The 14,972-nt window shown below is 40.0% G+C and overlaps 2 protein-coding genes across 6 annotated transcripts in view; one reads left to right on the plus strand and one right to left on the minus strand.

Annotated features, from left to right (window-relative positions):
- Positions 1-4,434, plus strand: part of plxnc1 (plexin C1) — a 59,770-nt gene extending 55,336 nt beyond the window's left edge. For both annotated transcript variants that reach the window (XM_031306249.2, XM_035996168.1), the window contains 4 exons: positions 2,337-2,477; positions 2,560-2,634; positions 3,164-3,309; positions 3,639-4,434. In XM_031306249.2, coding sequence (XP_031162109.1) covers positions 2,337-2,477; positions 2,560-2,634; positions 3,164-3,268 — 321 coding nt within the window. In that variant the 3' untranslated portion in view covers positions 3,269-3,309; positions 3,639-4,434. The remainder of the gene's footprint in view (positions 1-2,336; positions 2,478-2,559; positions 2,635-3,163; positions 3,310-3,638) is intronic.
- On the minus strand, positions 3,408-14,670 carry cep83 (centrosomal protein 83). 4 transcript variants are annotated; one of them, XM_031306256.2, is made up of 16 exons: positions 14,316-14,669; positions 13,040-13,246; positions 12,327-12,477; positions 12,017-12,109; positions 11,172-11,303; positions 10,800-11,051; positions 10,483-10,614; positions 8,968-9,082; positions 8,422-8,566; positions 8,006-8,155; positions 7,548-7,623; positions 6,052-6,206; positions 5,724-5,853; positions 4,604-4,707; positions 4,166-4,352; positions 3,408-3,791 (listed from the first exon to the last, which is right to left on the minus strand). In XM_031306256.2, the coding sequence occupies exons 2-16, from the start codon at positions 13,237-13,239 to the stop codon at positions 3,654-3,656; spliced, it is 2,160 nt and encodes a 719-aa protein (XP_031162116.1). In that variant the 5' UTR covers positions 13,240-13,246; positions 14,316-14,669; the 3' UTR covers positions 3,408-3,653. The 4 variants fall into 4 exon arrangements, 3 of the variants coding, with proteins under 3 accessions (XP_031162116.1, XP_031162113.1, XP_031162114.1); XM_031306253.2 differs by having other exon boundaries at positions 6,052-6,209; positions 14,316-14,667; XM_031306254.2 differs by lacking the exon at positions 14,316-14,669 and adding an exon at positions 13,426-13,446 and having other exon boundaries at positions 6,052-6,209.
- Between the last annotated feature and the right edge of the window lie 302 nt (positions 14,671-14,972).

Here is a 14,972-nt window from a genome sequence, read left to right on the forward strand (position 1 = left end):
TCTCGCAGTTTTCACCACCTTCTGCAGTGCTTTCCGGTCCAGTTTCCATGTCAAATCATGGTGCAAAATATCACAAAAAATGCAATAGTGTGCCAAAAAAAAGTCATAGCATGGTACATCGAATCTAGTCGCAAAAAGTAATAGTATAGTATGTCGAAAAAAGTGGTAAAAAAATAGTATGTCGAAAAAAGTCATATTATAGTATGTTGAAAAAAGTGATAAAAAAGCCATAGTATAGTATGCTGAAAAAAGCCACAGTATTGTATGTCGAAAAAAGTGGTAAACAGTCATAGTATAAAAAGTATGTCGAAAAAAGCCATAGTATAGTATGTAGAATGGTAAAAAGTCGTAGTAAAGTATGTCGAAAAAGTGATTTAAAAAAAAAAAGCCTATAGTATGTTAAAAAAAGTGATTAAAAAGTAAAGGTAACTATACTATGGCTTTTTATTAATCACTTTATATATAGTATGTCGAAAAGGGATAACAAAGACATAGTATAGTATGTCGAAAAAAGTGATAAAGTCGTAGTATAGTATGTCGAATAAAGTGATTAAAAAGCCATAGTATAGTGTGTCGAAAAAAGTGGTAAAAAAGCCATTGTATAGTATGTTGAAAAAAGTCATAGTATAGTATGTCGAAAAAGGCATAGTATAAAAATGCAGTTCAACATCTAACAAAGTTAAAAAAAGCTATAAAGTGCAAAGTTATATTCAGAATACACTGTATGAGCATTATAAACAGTATTAGGTTTATATATACATGCTAATCATTTTACAGTATGAACACAGTAACAGTTCAGCTATAAGTACATAATATATAGTCAGAGTGTTATTACAGGTCATACTAACAATAGATTAAATACAGAATAAAGCTGACAGCTGAGGGGAAGAAGCCGTTCCTCAGGCTGCTGGTCCTGGAATGAAGAGTCCTGTAGTATCTCGCAGATTTCACCACCTTCTGCCGTGCTAGAAAAAAGCCATATGTCGACAAAAAATGATAAAAAAGCCATAGTACAGTATGTTGTGTTGGAAAAAAAGTCATAGTGTATAATGTCGGAAAAAGTGATTAAAAAAAGCCATAGTATAGTATGTCGAAAAAGTGATTAAAGCTATAGTGCGTAGTTTCTGTCACCCCCATGAGGAATTCTTAGTAATGACAACAAAATTGTTGGCAGGTCCACATGCTACAAGCCTTCTGTGATCGTGCAGCACCCCCACCCCTCCTCTACGTAGTTGCTAGTAGCCAAGGAGGACACGGAGGATTAAAAAAAACATGGACTCTTCAGAAGAGGTCATTATCTTCACTCAAGTTTCTGCATGCAAAATTCACCATGTTCTAAACATAGCCATGCTGAGAAATTCAGAGAGTTTTGTCGAGCTGATAGTCTTAATTAACTTTTTAGCAACTCATTTAGCAATGGCTTGAATGTAATGGACGTCCATTAATATACCGCATATACATTAAAACAAAGCATTGTCGAAAAAGTCACCAAAAAGTGTGATATATAAAAGCCATAGTGTATGTCAAAAAAAGTGATTAAAAACGCCATAGTAACGTTGTAGTATGTCGAAAAAAAATCATAAACATCATAGTATTGTATAGAGACGGTGCACATTGCGTGCTCAAAAAGCAACTCCATTGTCCATTGAGTTAAATACCGAGAAGGTGCCTCATTGTCAAATATGTCTGCTAGCAAACAGAAAAAGGCCTAAAAGCTTCTGTGTGGTGACATTTGCTACCAACAATGTAAAGAACCCAGAAATAAAGTTTTTATAAGCTGTCGAACTGAAAAACTGGAGACATGAGGAATCAGCAGGGAGAATGGAAACTTAACGATATGCCCAACATTACGTTTGCAACAGGCATTTTGTTATCAAGTCAAATATCCAAATGTCAGTTTTAGGCTAACGCGTAACGTCGGGCACTTGATTGTTAGGTCAGTGTCAGGATCCCACAGTTTCCTCATTCTTCCTGCCGACTAATCACGTCTGTATCCACTTTTGTCTTCATAAAAGCTCAGTTTTTCCGGTCGACAGGTAATAAGAACACCACCCTACAGCTTTCAGGCACCTTCCCGCAATAAAAGTCAATGGAGAGCAGCGAGCTGTTTACCCCTCCGGTGGGGCGGGACTTAAATGCGCTCTGTCTCTATGTTGAAAAAAAGTCAGTATATAGTAGGGTATGTCAAAAAGTCATAGTACAGTATTTCGAAGAAAGTTATAAAAATACTTTTTACAACATACTATACTATGACCTTTTAATGGACACCCTGAGGCAAAATCACGCATGTAAAGAGGTTTTGCATCTGTGCATACACTTTCCTTTTTGTGTTCCAGAATGCACCAACCAACAAGCTCCTCTATGCCAAAGACATCCCCAAGTTTAAACAGGAAGTAAAGGCTTACTACAAGCAGATCAGAGACCAGTCACCAATCACAGATTTGGAATTCAAGGAATTCCTGCAGGAAGAGTCAAAGGTACTGTCCATTTCAGTACAACATCTTTACAAATTGGCACCATGAAGACTAGCAGTGAACGAATAACTGTTTTTTGTTTCAGAAACATGAAAACGAGTTCAACGAAGCTGCAGCCCTCAGAGAGCTCTACAAATTCATTCAGAGATACTTCACAGAGGTCAGTTCTTTTCATCTCAAGACTAGCTCACACACATTTTTGTCTTTTCTACATCACAAAAAGTAGTATAAGGTTATAGATATAAAGTATTTATACTTGTGGAATTCAGGGTCACAATAACCACAACTGGTTTTGCTTATACATATCTTATCTATGGGCTGCATCGAAGATGTTGACAGCAAAAGCCAATAGTCAGTTCCCTTGTGAAACCGTGAGTCACGTGAGAGACACTTGGGTGTAGAGGAAATTAGATTTCTTCTGATTTTCCTGTTTCCTGTTGTCATGTCACCTGCATAAAACCTTTGCAGCATTACAGTGAGAATAAAATGGCAATATAATAGTCTACAGAGAATTCCTCAGTAAATTGTGCAAACTCAGAAGGGCTGAAAAAGGTGACATCTCTGTGTCACCTTGTTTTTCAGACAACGGCAGCTACAGTCTGGTGTTACAATCCTCTCCAGTGAAACACAGTCACACCGTTTAAAATGTCTTACAGAAGCTTTTTTGGGTATGTTTGCCTTTTCTACAGATCGAAGAGAAGCTGGACCAAAACAGAGCCCCTGCTGAGCTGACAGAACAACTACATCATGTTAAAAAATCATTTGATGGACTAAAAAGCTGCTCCTGGAACTGAGCTGCAGTCTTTTTACTCATATGAAGTAACTGAATGACATGGTAAGAAAAGCAGAGAGGAGCTGCTAATTTTAGTCACATCAGGGCAAAAAACCCTACAGGGAAGTTTGAATGAATGAATGATACTGAAGTGAGGCACAAAGCATTATGCAATTCTTTTTTTAATCAACTACTCTGTATAAAACAAGTGGCTGACCTGTGTTGCTGCACTGCATTCAGAGCAAACATGTAAACAAAACACCTCAATACAAATCAAACCCTGAGGATGTCATGGTACATTTTGAAAATGGCAAAAGCCATTCTCCTCTCCATTTTTATAAAAACCCTGCCAGTGGTGTGATCTCACTGTATTTTAAATGCAAGTCCAATAGGAAGTAGTGTGGGGATCAGAGATCAGGCAGGGGAGTGGGGTCCTGGCCCCTGTGCACCAGAGAGCCCAGTTCCTCCAGCTGCTGCTGCTGGGCACTTTCCAGGTCCTCCAGCCTGCGATGGAGCAAAGACAGCTCCCTCTGATGCTGCTCCTCCTGCCACACAGAGGGAAACAAGCTCATGTTACAAAAACACACATCAATACAGGCCTTATGACATTCATTTCACACATGCAACCTCTTCCTGTGTACTTATTCACACAATGGAAACCCAACTAGTGTGGCTGTGGGGAGTTTAACCAGTAAACCTCTGTTTACTATTTGGTATTATTTTCTAACTTCAGATGCTCTACATAACATGTATACTGCTGCTTCTGATTTGTCACTTTAGGAATGCCCTTTAACAACCAACACTGAGCTTATTGCATTTCGCTGGGTGTGTGACTTAACCTGTGTTATTGCATTCTGGTGTAAAAACTGCTCTCTGTGCATCTTCAATTCAACTATTTACATGGCCTTTTCATACTTACTGGTATGTTGGCTAAGGGTCCCTCAGACCCAAGGAGGAGGAAGGGGGTGGGTGAGGTTAGGAAGGGGGGGCCAGCACTGTAGGGACCCTGGCCGCCCAATAGGAGTCGTCGAAACTCATTATTTCGTCGCTGCAGCTCCTTCAATCGCCTGTTGAGTTGAGCGTGCTCCTCTGAGAAAGATGAACGTCTGGACAGTGAGGGAAAAAGAAATGGGTGTGTTAGCCAGACATGCCTGTAATTAATGTTTCCTTATGTAAACGTATGGATGATTTAAAAAGATCAAATTGAAGTGTGTTGAATATTTCACACAGAACTTCACTTTCCACAAGAAATATCAGAACAGCTAGGGTAACATTGTAATTCAGACAAGTGACATTAAAGTTCCTGGCAGGTTAGCCTAACTGTTATTTCATTCATAAAATGAGACTTAAAGTTTACTTTTTGGCTGCGGCAGCTTCCAGTTCCAGCTCTTCTATCTTGGCCTCCTGCAACTGGATCTTATCTTGCAGTCTCTTCTCTTTGTTCTCTGTCAGTGTTTTTCTCTGAGACAGACAGAGACAAATTCAAGCCTCTCTTAAAGGGTAACTTTATTTTTGTTTTTTCAACTTGGACCCCATTTTCCTTCTTTTTTGTGTGTAAGTGGCTGATGGGAACAATCTCTGAAATTGGTCCAGTATATCGCTGCAATGGCAAAACAAGCTACAATGTAAGTTATTGGATTGCCCACCTTCATTTACGTACACAAAAAGCTAGATCATTGTTCCAAGTGTCTGACAACATTATGGAAAGGATCCCTACAGAGGTCGACCTTTCGTTGAAGAGTAAGATACTTTTAACATAAAAGATCCCCGAAATTGCTATCACCAAACTCCATTTAAATAAACGGTAATTTTATCATTATAAAATACACTTCAAAGTCGAGAGAAAAGCCATCTTCGTTCGTCATTTAGTTTGGTTGAAATAAACCCTTCATTTACAGATTTACATGTAGAAATATGCTGGATCTACACATGCTAAAAGTGTATTTGAATGGAGTGTGGTGGGTTTAGTGATAACACTCTCGGAGCCATTTCTGGTTAAACAAAAAGGTCTCTCTGTAAGGATCCTTTCCATAATGTAGTCAGACACTTGGAATAACAATCTGAGCCTGTCGCTGACAAAAACAGCAAAATTGGCGATGCACATGTGCCCCATAGGATTACATTGCACCCCAGTTCGCAGCTGACGGTTACAGCGTTCTCGCTCAATACTGGACCAATTTCAAAAGATTTTTCTTCACATTAGTCACTTAAATACAAATGCATGGGCAAATAGGGTCCAGGTTGAAAAAAAAAAAAACTAAAACAATATTACCCTTTAAGACCATTTCAATGTTACAATGCTAAAAATGACACCAAGATAATATGGGCTCACAGAGTCCTCTTGAGAACTCCTACATACTAACCCTATTCTGAAACAAAGAGGAGGCAACATGTAGCACAAACAAACCTCTTTGAAAAGTATTTGATGCATTCTCACAAACTGCTGAAATTGAAGACATTGGAATGAGCAGCAGTACCTTCTTCTGGGCCACCGCTGCCCTCTGCAGTTTCTCTTTGACCTGAGAGTATTTCTGCTGCAGCTCAGCTTCTCGCTCCTGCAGCTTGTGTTTCTCCTCCAGCCACTCAACCCGACGGTCCTCCACCAGTCTGGAGGAGGAACAACACACAGAGTAGAAAAAGGGGAAGAAAAGAGTATTTTAAATTGAAAGGGGGGGGAGTAATTAAAGCATTGCATTATTTCAAGATGCATGATTTGATGTTAGCAATTATCTAACAAAGGGAAGCAGACAGAGGGTGAGCAGCTCTGTTTAGCAGGATTGTTTGAAGACAGACCAGCAGACGTACCTCTCTGCCTCGTGTTGGCTCCTCTCAGCCTGGGCTCGGGCTGTCCTCAGATCCTCCCTGAGTCTGTCTAGTGTTTCTCTCAGTCGCTGGTTTGTCTCCATCAGGTCACTTTCAGAGTGAGACAGCGTCCCCAGCTGGACACCCAGTTCCTGGTTCTGCTGTTGGGTCAAACAAAGATCAGCCATTCAAACTCCCCGCAGCTTTGCTGAATGCACAGGGTTCCCGCGGGTCCTTAACAAGTCTTAAATTAAATTTCGTGAAATTAAGGTCATAAGATGTCTTCAATTTACTGTGGGTATTAAATTAGCTGACCGTGTTTTTAAGATGATTGGGTAATTTGTCACCGATGGCCTACCGTAAATCACCTAACGCGTCTTCGGTTACCTCACCTTCGTAGCCATTTGTAACGTTAGTCTATAAGAGATGAAGCCTTGTGGCATTTTCAGGAGCTTTAGGTTACATTAGCTAGCTAGTGACGGTGATGCATGTTTCACCTTATGTTATATAGCTGTGTGCGCTACGTTCAGGATGGGACGGTGCAAGTTTAATGAAAAATAGGTTTCGGGGGTGGTTGAAGTTGGCAGGAAACAATGAGGTGCAATTTATGCTGTAAGATGTAACGTTAGGGACTATGGGACTGAAAGCACTTGAATAACAAATTAGCTTGCTAAAACAAGCTGTACACAGTGGTGGCTAGTGGGGCTATAATGCAAAAATGTCAGACCCCCACTCGCTTGCTTCTCAACTGGTGGTTTTGTATCGCCGCCAGAAACTCAAAGGGCAGAGGGGTTGTGGGTTCTTCAGACGGTACGCCGACACGATTATACAACGTTACAAACAAAATAAAAGTTAGCTTTGTAGAGATCGTGGGATTTTGCAAACCGAATAAATAGCGCACATATTTACACAAAACTGCTTTGCCACCCCATTGTGGTGTAACTAAGATTTCTTTCTTAGCTCACTTTTACTGTAAGACTTGAACGAGATGCATTTAAAAACTGTCGAGGCATTCTGGGTTGAATCGATATCCTCACTTACATCAGACATTACTTAATTCATAATGATCTAATTTTTACATCTACTCCCCCTAATTTTTGGTTTAAGCTACTGAAATGTTTGTTCATGAAAAAAAAAAAAAGATTCTCCAAGAGTACATATTTTCAGCTTGTCTTTCTTTCAAACTAACTATTTTCTTTTTTTTCACTATTTTATTTATTGTGTCTACTTGTATAACCAACTTTTTCTTTCACTCATTTATTTTCTCTGGATTTTCAATTATGTTTAAGTATTTCATTCCATTTTTTTCTACGTATCTATATTATTTATTTTTTCTTTAAATCAGAAAAAGATGCATATTTGTTGTGCTGTATTATGTACACCAATGTGTTCCTAATAAAAATTTGAAGAAAAAAAAAAAGCATTACATTTTAGTTAAAAAATGGTGCAAAAACCTTGAAGCAGGAACTAACACTTTGAGGTAGTTGAAGTTGACTTACCTGCTGTAGGTCAGCAATCTCTGCTTTCTGTCTCTCAAGCTCCTCAAGCTGTGAGCTTTGCTGCTGAAGTTTGCTTCTGTAAAAACACAACAAATGTCATTAATAATACAAATAAGGCTCTTATACCCAACATGAATTTTGTGAACCCTAACAAGCTGGCTAAGTCTAAGCTTGACACCATTTGTTTAGAGCAGTTGCCCACATACATTTGCATAGGAACGGAATCTGGGGCAAAGAGGCTAACAAGGAAACAGGGGAGGCTTTTGAACTATGCCACAGGGCCAACAACAGACATTATGTGCACTAATCTCACAAACTCTTGTTTCGTTTTATTTAAAAATGAATAAACTTATAGGTAGTTATGATGTCAACACTTAGCTAAAACAAAGCAGACAACAATGGTGGATGTTAAATAAATATGTTGATTGTAACATTCCAACATTCAGTAGAAAGCTGACCTCAGGTTTTGTAGTTCCTTGCGGGCTGACTCCTCTCCTTGTTGGGTGCTACGAAGGCGCTCCTCCCATTCCTCCATCTGGGCGTGGTCTGTAGCGTCCTGCAGGGCCCTCTGCTGTTCCAGAGCAGCAAGACGGTTCTCCACCTCCAACCTAACAACCGAAAACAATAGAAAATCCTATCAAAATAAATGTACACTAGCAGAAATATCAGAAGGAAAAACGTGAGTTGCACAGTGGTAATAGAAATGATCTTTTAGATGCTTTATTGAACCAATGAGGCATTGAAATTGTCCAAGTTGCTGGAATGACTGATGGCATCTTCCAATCTTTTCCACGGATTCAATCCTCCTCTTACCACTTTGCTGTCACCAGGTGACTGATATCAATAACTGAAATAAAACAAAGGTGATTCTCACTTTTCCTCGTGCAAGGTTGCAGTTTTGCGGAACTCCTCCTCGCGGGCGGACTGGACCTTCCTGACCAACTCCCTCTCTTTCTCCAGAAGAACTTCCTTGTGTCGCGCCACTGCAGCCTTCAACACCTCCACGTCTGCCTGCAGACCTGAGACACACGAGTTATCATGAGAATCTGAGGGGATGGGGTTGATACACACTGTAAAAAATGTATAAACATGCTATATTCTTCTTTGGAGATAAAGGATACATATAACCTGAAGTGTGAAAGTCTGGATCAGTTGATTTATTTGTAAATAAACTCTTGACTATTCATTATCATAAGAAACAAAGTACAACATGGAATCAGTTGTTCTGTCAACTTAGCGCTTACTTTCCTAGACAGGAAGTCGAATACGGGAAAGGGAGGGGGTATTGAATACATTTTTTTTTTTTTTTTTTTTTTTTAAAATCAAAGAGAAAAAATGAAATATGGAGACAAGCAGAAAGCCATTAGCTTGTACTTTAGAGATGTGTGTGTGTGTGTGTGTGTGTGTGTGTTCTCCATACCGTCAATCTGTCCCTGCAGTGCGTCTCTCTCCCTCTCCAACTCCCCTTTGGAGCGTGCACACTCCAGTTTGACACTGGCCACCTCCAGTTTATGTGAATGCTTCAGGCTTTCAATCTGAGAACCAGAAAAACCCATAACTAGTTAATCTCAGATCTGTTTTTTTCAAGCTGTGTCTCAATGTGTACGTAGAGCTGTAACAATTCCAAATGTTACTGTACAATTAATTGTCTCAGAAATAATTGTGATTAACAATATCATTTTCTTTCAGTCAAATTAAAATATGTTTATTTATTACTTTTTCAAACAAATTCAAGTTTTGAATGAACCCGAGGATACATATTTTGGTTACATCACTGTCATGTGACCCATATAATGTAATAACACAAGTACACACACTATGAAAGTCAAGTTATAGACCTAATTTTTTTTTAAGGCCAGCCTGGGCTATTAGGATATGTATGCTGCATGGATGCCACATGAATGAATACATTGTTATAGGACTATAAAGACAAAAGAAAAAACTAAACGGAAATTTAATCTGACAGAAATGTATTGAAATCACAGAGAACAATCATTAAAAAGACTTTTGGCTTTTGGAAATTGTTATTTCAAGTCTTGGCAGTCAGGGGAAACTCTGTTATTTTATCTGTAACTAAACACGAATAAAACCAGGGCTTTATCTGACCTGCCTGTGTCTGCCTACATACACATACAAGCCCTCCTGCGTGTATCAGGTTATTGGCAGGTTATCAGGTCTATTGGCTGAGCAAGCTCCCTGTCTCCTGACATGACCTCATGTGATTGGTCAAGGCAGTCAGCAGCCAAGAAAAATTGAATTTCATACAAAAAGATGGCCAAATAACTGCTCAGTCGTAAATTTATCATTTTGGAATTATTGTCTCTGAAAATTCAATGAAGTTTCAGGTCAGATTGCTAAGCCTCTGGAAGGGCTATGAAGGCACTGAAGCCCTCTTTGGAAAGCCCCTGCTGTTAGCTACAATGCTAAAAGGACACGACAGACAGCCAGAACAAGGCTAGGTTGAAGCGTCGCAGAGCAAAGAGAGATTACCTGACTGTATTGATCTGGAGATATTAAAATATGACAAAACATGTAGTTTTGGCCTTGTTTGTTTGAGCACTGTAAACAAAGAAATCGCGGTTAGCGATTATGTAACGATAGTTACAGGCCTATGTGTAGGTAATGCAAAATTATATCATAAAGTATCTTTAAAAATTGAACCGGGCCAGATTAGATTTTAGGCACAATTCATGATGACAAAACATACATTTGAGTTAATGTTATGACAAGAACCGTTAAGAACACAAACTGTTGAGGTGAACAAAACCTGGATAGACAAAAAGGATTGAATTTTTCTTCGTTACTGACAAACTTTTACAGCTTGACACATAACCCTTTCACTGATCCTGGCATGGAAGCCCAGACAGTGCTGTGTAATGACATCATGGTGAATAAAGCATCTCAGGGCGTGGTCAGAGCTAATAAAACAGCGTACCTGGCAGGTGAGGGAGTTGACCTCTCTCTCGGCTTTGTGCAGCCGTCCGGTGAGCTGGCTGTTCTGCTCGTGTGTCAGATGAAGCTCGCTCTCCATCCGCTCCAGCTGCAGACGCAACGACTGACGCTCTGCCTGTCACACCAACATCCAATCAGATCCAACAATCAACAAAAAAATGTTTATAGCTAAATCAAGGTTAAAAAAAAAAAAAAAAAAAAAAAAAAAAGTGATCATCCAGCAATTAAGTTAAATAATTGTTGCTGCAATAAACAATAAGGTTTAGCAGAAAAAAGCAGAAGAAAGTGCAGTTGCCTCACCTCCAGAGACTTGACAGCAGCCTGAGACTCTGTTAGTTGTCTGATCTGGATGCGCTGGACGTTCTCGGCCTGCTGGCCCGAGTTTTCTTTCTGGGCGCGAAGCTCTGCCACCTCTGCCTCCAGGCCCTTCAGTCGCAGGTGGAGCTGGGCTTTCTCCCTCAGCAGAGCCTCCACTCGTTTCCCATCACGCAGTGGGTCTAAACTCTGGTACTGAGCCACCAGCTCCTCCCTGTCCTTCTCCAGATGAGCAATCTGACAACAGGAAGGGGCATCACTTAAATTAGTCTCTACTTTTACCATTAGACACCAGTGTATACCGACACCTAGAAATGGCATAAACAACCAAAATGTTGACCAACCAAACAAGCCTACCTCTGCTTCATAGCGGATCCTTGTCTCCTCCAGTTTATGAGCATGTTCTTCTCTCTGGTGGTCAAACTGGGACTTGAGAAAGGTGAAGTCATACCGCAGCTTGTTGTACTCAGACCTGTACTTCTCCGTCTCCTACAAAGAACCATGAGTACACTTATTAACCCCAAATCAGTGAGAGGGAGGAGAGAGGGAGGAATCAAGCAGACAAAATGGAAATTAGCTGCTGTTCTCTTGAAAGCAGACATTCAGATGATATCCATTTTGAAAAAGCAATCAAGGTGAATAGACGTTGCTATGGACTTCAGTCACAGCTGCTGACGCCAATTTAGAGCAGGTATTGAAAGGATAATACCAGTATTTTTCCATTTTCATTTTGCAGCTGTTTATTCATGTACATTATTAACAAATTATATTTAGTGGCATACTCCATAACAGTAAACATGAAAGAACATTCTGTTTTAGCATTATTTCACATTATTTATTGTTTTATATCAGTGCATGGCTTCCTGTCAATCATGACTCCCACAAGCAGTCACTTGGGTTTCCACGGTGAATTAAACCCTTAAAAATCAATTTATTTTAATTTAGAACATCTTTGTTAGTTGTTCACCATTCATGTCAAGCTGGGTTTAACACACCTACATTTAGATTCTAAAAATGTTGAAAAATATGATTTTATCCACATGCATTACATAACGGGGAATTGTACAATAGACATAAAATAGAAGTAAATGGGTAGGGACTTTATCAATGACACCGGTGTTCTCTCATTAGGTACCGTTAATACAAAAAAAAGAAAATGTATGGCACTTAAGTCCCATATATACAGAAACAGACAGACTGACCTCCTCCAGTTTATTGAACCTCTCTCTGACTGGAGCCTCCATCTCCTGCTGCACCTGAGCTCTGAGCAACTCCAGTCGCTGAGGGGTCATCACCTGGTACACACACACACACACACACACACAGTGGAAATTAAGTTGCAGTGGCAATTAATAAAAAATTCAAACAAAAATCTCAACCACACCAGAAACAATTGTGTCCTTTTGTTTCGATTTCCGCAGTCCCCCACTTTGGTCAATCAAAGAGCAGAAGAATTCATGATTCCCTCGTGGTTCATTGTGTGATGGTTTCTTCTTCTCAGGCTTAATTTACCTGCAGTCGAAGCTCCTCTAGCTCCCTGGTTTTGTCCAGCAGTTCTCCTCGGAGCTCAGCCAGCAACAGCTGCAGTTTCTCCTGCTGAGCCTGTCTGTCGCTCAGCAGGCGCTTCAGTTCACCCTGCGCCCGGGTAAACTCATCCTGCAAGCTGCAAGAAAGATGCTGGAGCTGAGAATGAGCACAGTAAACTACCAACAGATACCTGAATAATATGGTAAACTGAAGTATGATGCATGGTGAAAAACAGAATTTTGTTCTTGATGTGTGTGTAAAATTATCTAGATACATTTGTGTATATTACATTGAAAATGATTATTTCCTGTACTATACTGCCTGAAGAAGGCCATTTTCAAGCCCTTGGGAAGTTTTAGGCAATTCTCCTTCACAAAATATATTTTGTATCCTTTTAATTTTTTGTATTTGTGTAAATAAAGCAACAAAATGAAAGTGCAATCAACAATTCAACTCTCTATTATAACTACAGACTTTGCCCTATAAAATTATAGCCAGTGTCAGTGTGGTTGACGATATGTGGTTATGGAGGGATGTTTTCTTTTACACTGTTTTTTCTACTCCTGCAACCATACAATCTTCATATATAAATTATCTCTTTTCTCCAGGGTTTGATTCAGTGTGTACCCTCATAATTCATATACAACATGAAACAAGACAAGGAGTACTTAAAAAGTTAATATTAAAATCAGATTTACCTGGCATGTTCAGCCTTAAGTGTCTGGTAGTTGGTCCTGTGGTTTTCACACTTCATCCTCTCATCGATTAGCATCTTCTGCAGCTCCATCTCTGCTCCTCCCAACCCCGCAGACAACCCCAGCATGGCTGCAGACTTCCCCATCCCAGGCTCCAGGTTTGGGAGGAGAGGTGCAGAATGGCCGAGGGCAGAAGAGGTCATCTCACCTCTGGAGGTTAAGGGCCAGAGACAAAAGAAGATAAAGAAAAGCTGGGTGAACCAAGCAAAAAGAAAAGGGGTTTTCAGTAAGCCTGTTCTTTAACAGTGACAAAACTGCCTGCACTTCCTCTAAGTGTGTTGAGGTGCTATTAGAGGGCAATAATCTGTCCTAGCTTTGTTGTCAGTTACCATGGTGGTGGCTTTGAGAAGAGTCCCCCAGCTACTCGTTAAAATTGCAACCTCTCAGCAGTCAATGCAAGACTGTGAATCAATCTCAAGTGATTCGTTATCTCCACTCCATGGCTGCTGTGGGTACGCGGTCTGTGATTGCAACCACCAAATCACTTCAGCCTACATCAAGCATCCTGTCTATCCCTGGGGCAATTTAAGACCAATGTCACTATGTCAGAATAAATCAACACAATAATTAATACAGAAATTTAGCTAGGTAACAGCTAGCTAAGTATCACAAAACCAAACAAGACAATTTAACTGTATGTGCACTGAACGAGGGTTGTGGATATCGGGCTGCCTTAAATTACAACCTAACGTTAAACTGGTGAAACACACTCTAAATCTGGTATGTGGGTCAAGAGTTGCAATTCCAATTTATAATGTACTTAGCTTGGCTCATATTTCAGGAGTTAGCTAACGGTGTAGACTGTCGTCCCAAACATACAAAAAGCATAGCTACAGTTGTTTTTAAATGTCGCGCCCTCATGCGAGCTCTATGTCCCGCGACTAGCTACTTTAGGGCGTCCGTTATCGGAAACTCCCTGCTTGACATTTTCCTTGTAAAGTCAAGGCAATATACTTGAAACAAGCATTCACTGCCGCGAATTAGGCAGGCATTCTCAATGGAAATGCAAACGACTAACAACTACTAAAGCTACACGGCTAAAGCTAACCTGTAAGCCAACTTTAGCTAGGCACTTTAGCTTGAAAACATGGCTAACGTTATGTACAACCCGGCGCATATTTGGCTTTTAAACAACAAATTACGACCCAATGAAGTATCATTAAACAACACTATAAGTTACTTCACAGATTTGAGCAGTTGACTGCCGAAAGCCACTTACCTTTTGTTGAAGTTGAAACTTTATTTCCTGCTTTCTGTTTGCTTCGCTAGCCAGCGCTAGCTAGCTAATCTACAAACTACAAAATGTGGGATCATGGGAATCTTTTTCCCAAGTGCATTTCTCTCGTTGAAAAAGACGTTGAAGACAATTTTCACAAAACCTTACCAAAACATCCATACTGACTATATGTCAAGCTGTGTACATATTGCAATTACCACGCAGTTGATAACTACATACTAAAGCTAAATGTTAGCTAAATTAAGTAGATATGTACCTAAGCCTCTACAAGTACCCATGCACTAATTTGCACGGCAGCTGGTTCTCGCGAGATTAAGCGACAATCGCGGTATTCCCATTAATCTAATACATCAGGGCATATCTCCTCGTGTATCTCCTCCAGTCCTACAACTACGAAAATCACCAGGTAGCCGTGTCTTCAAGCCCCCTTCCTTACATCCTGTACAGTGTTTGTACACTTTTAGCTGCTCACTCATCATTACATACTGCAATACTCCATTCCATTAATTCATGATAAATTAGTCTGTTGATATCCAGAAACACTGCAAAACGTAATGCACCTTGTTGTTAAACACTTTGGTTACTGCTTTTACAAAAGCTGAATGCAAGCCATATTGTTCTACAGGTCTTGGTTTACAA

Source organism: Sander lucioperca, chromosome 20 (genome assembly GCF_008315115.2).
Source record: "Sander lucioperca isolate FBNREF2018 chromosome 20, SLUC_FBN_1.2, whole genome shotgun sequence".
In the NCBI taxonomy this organism is placed as follows: domain Eukaryota; kingdom Metazoa; phylum Chordata; class Actinopteri; order Perciformes; family Percidae; genus Sander; species Sander lucioperca.

What these genes read in the sequence shown, in the direction of transcription:
- cep83 (XM_031306253.2), bottom strand. Translation starts at nt 13,239, where the DNA reads ATGACCTCTTCTGCCCTCGGCCATTCTGCACCTCTCCTCCCAAACCTG. An exon ending in TAGAGGAGCTTCGACTGCAG is followed by an intron (nt 12,110 to 12,326) that starts GTAAATTAAGCC and finishes TGTGTGTACCAG; the next exon opens with GTGATGACCCCTCAGCGACT. An exon ending in CAGCGGTGGCCCAGAAGAAG is followed by an intron (nt 4,708 to 5,723) that starts GTACTGCTGCTC and finishes TGTCTGTCTCAG; the next exon opens with AGAAAAACACTGACAGAGAA.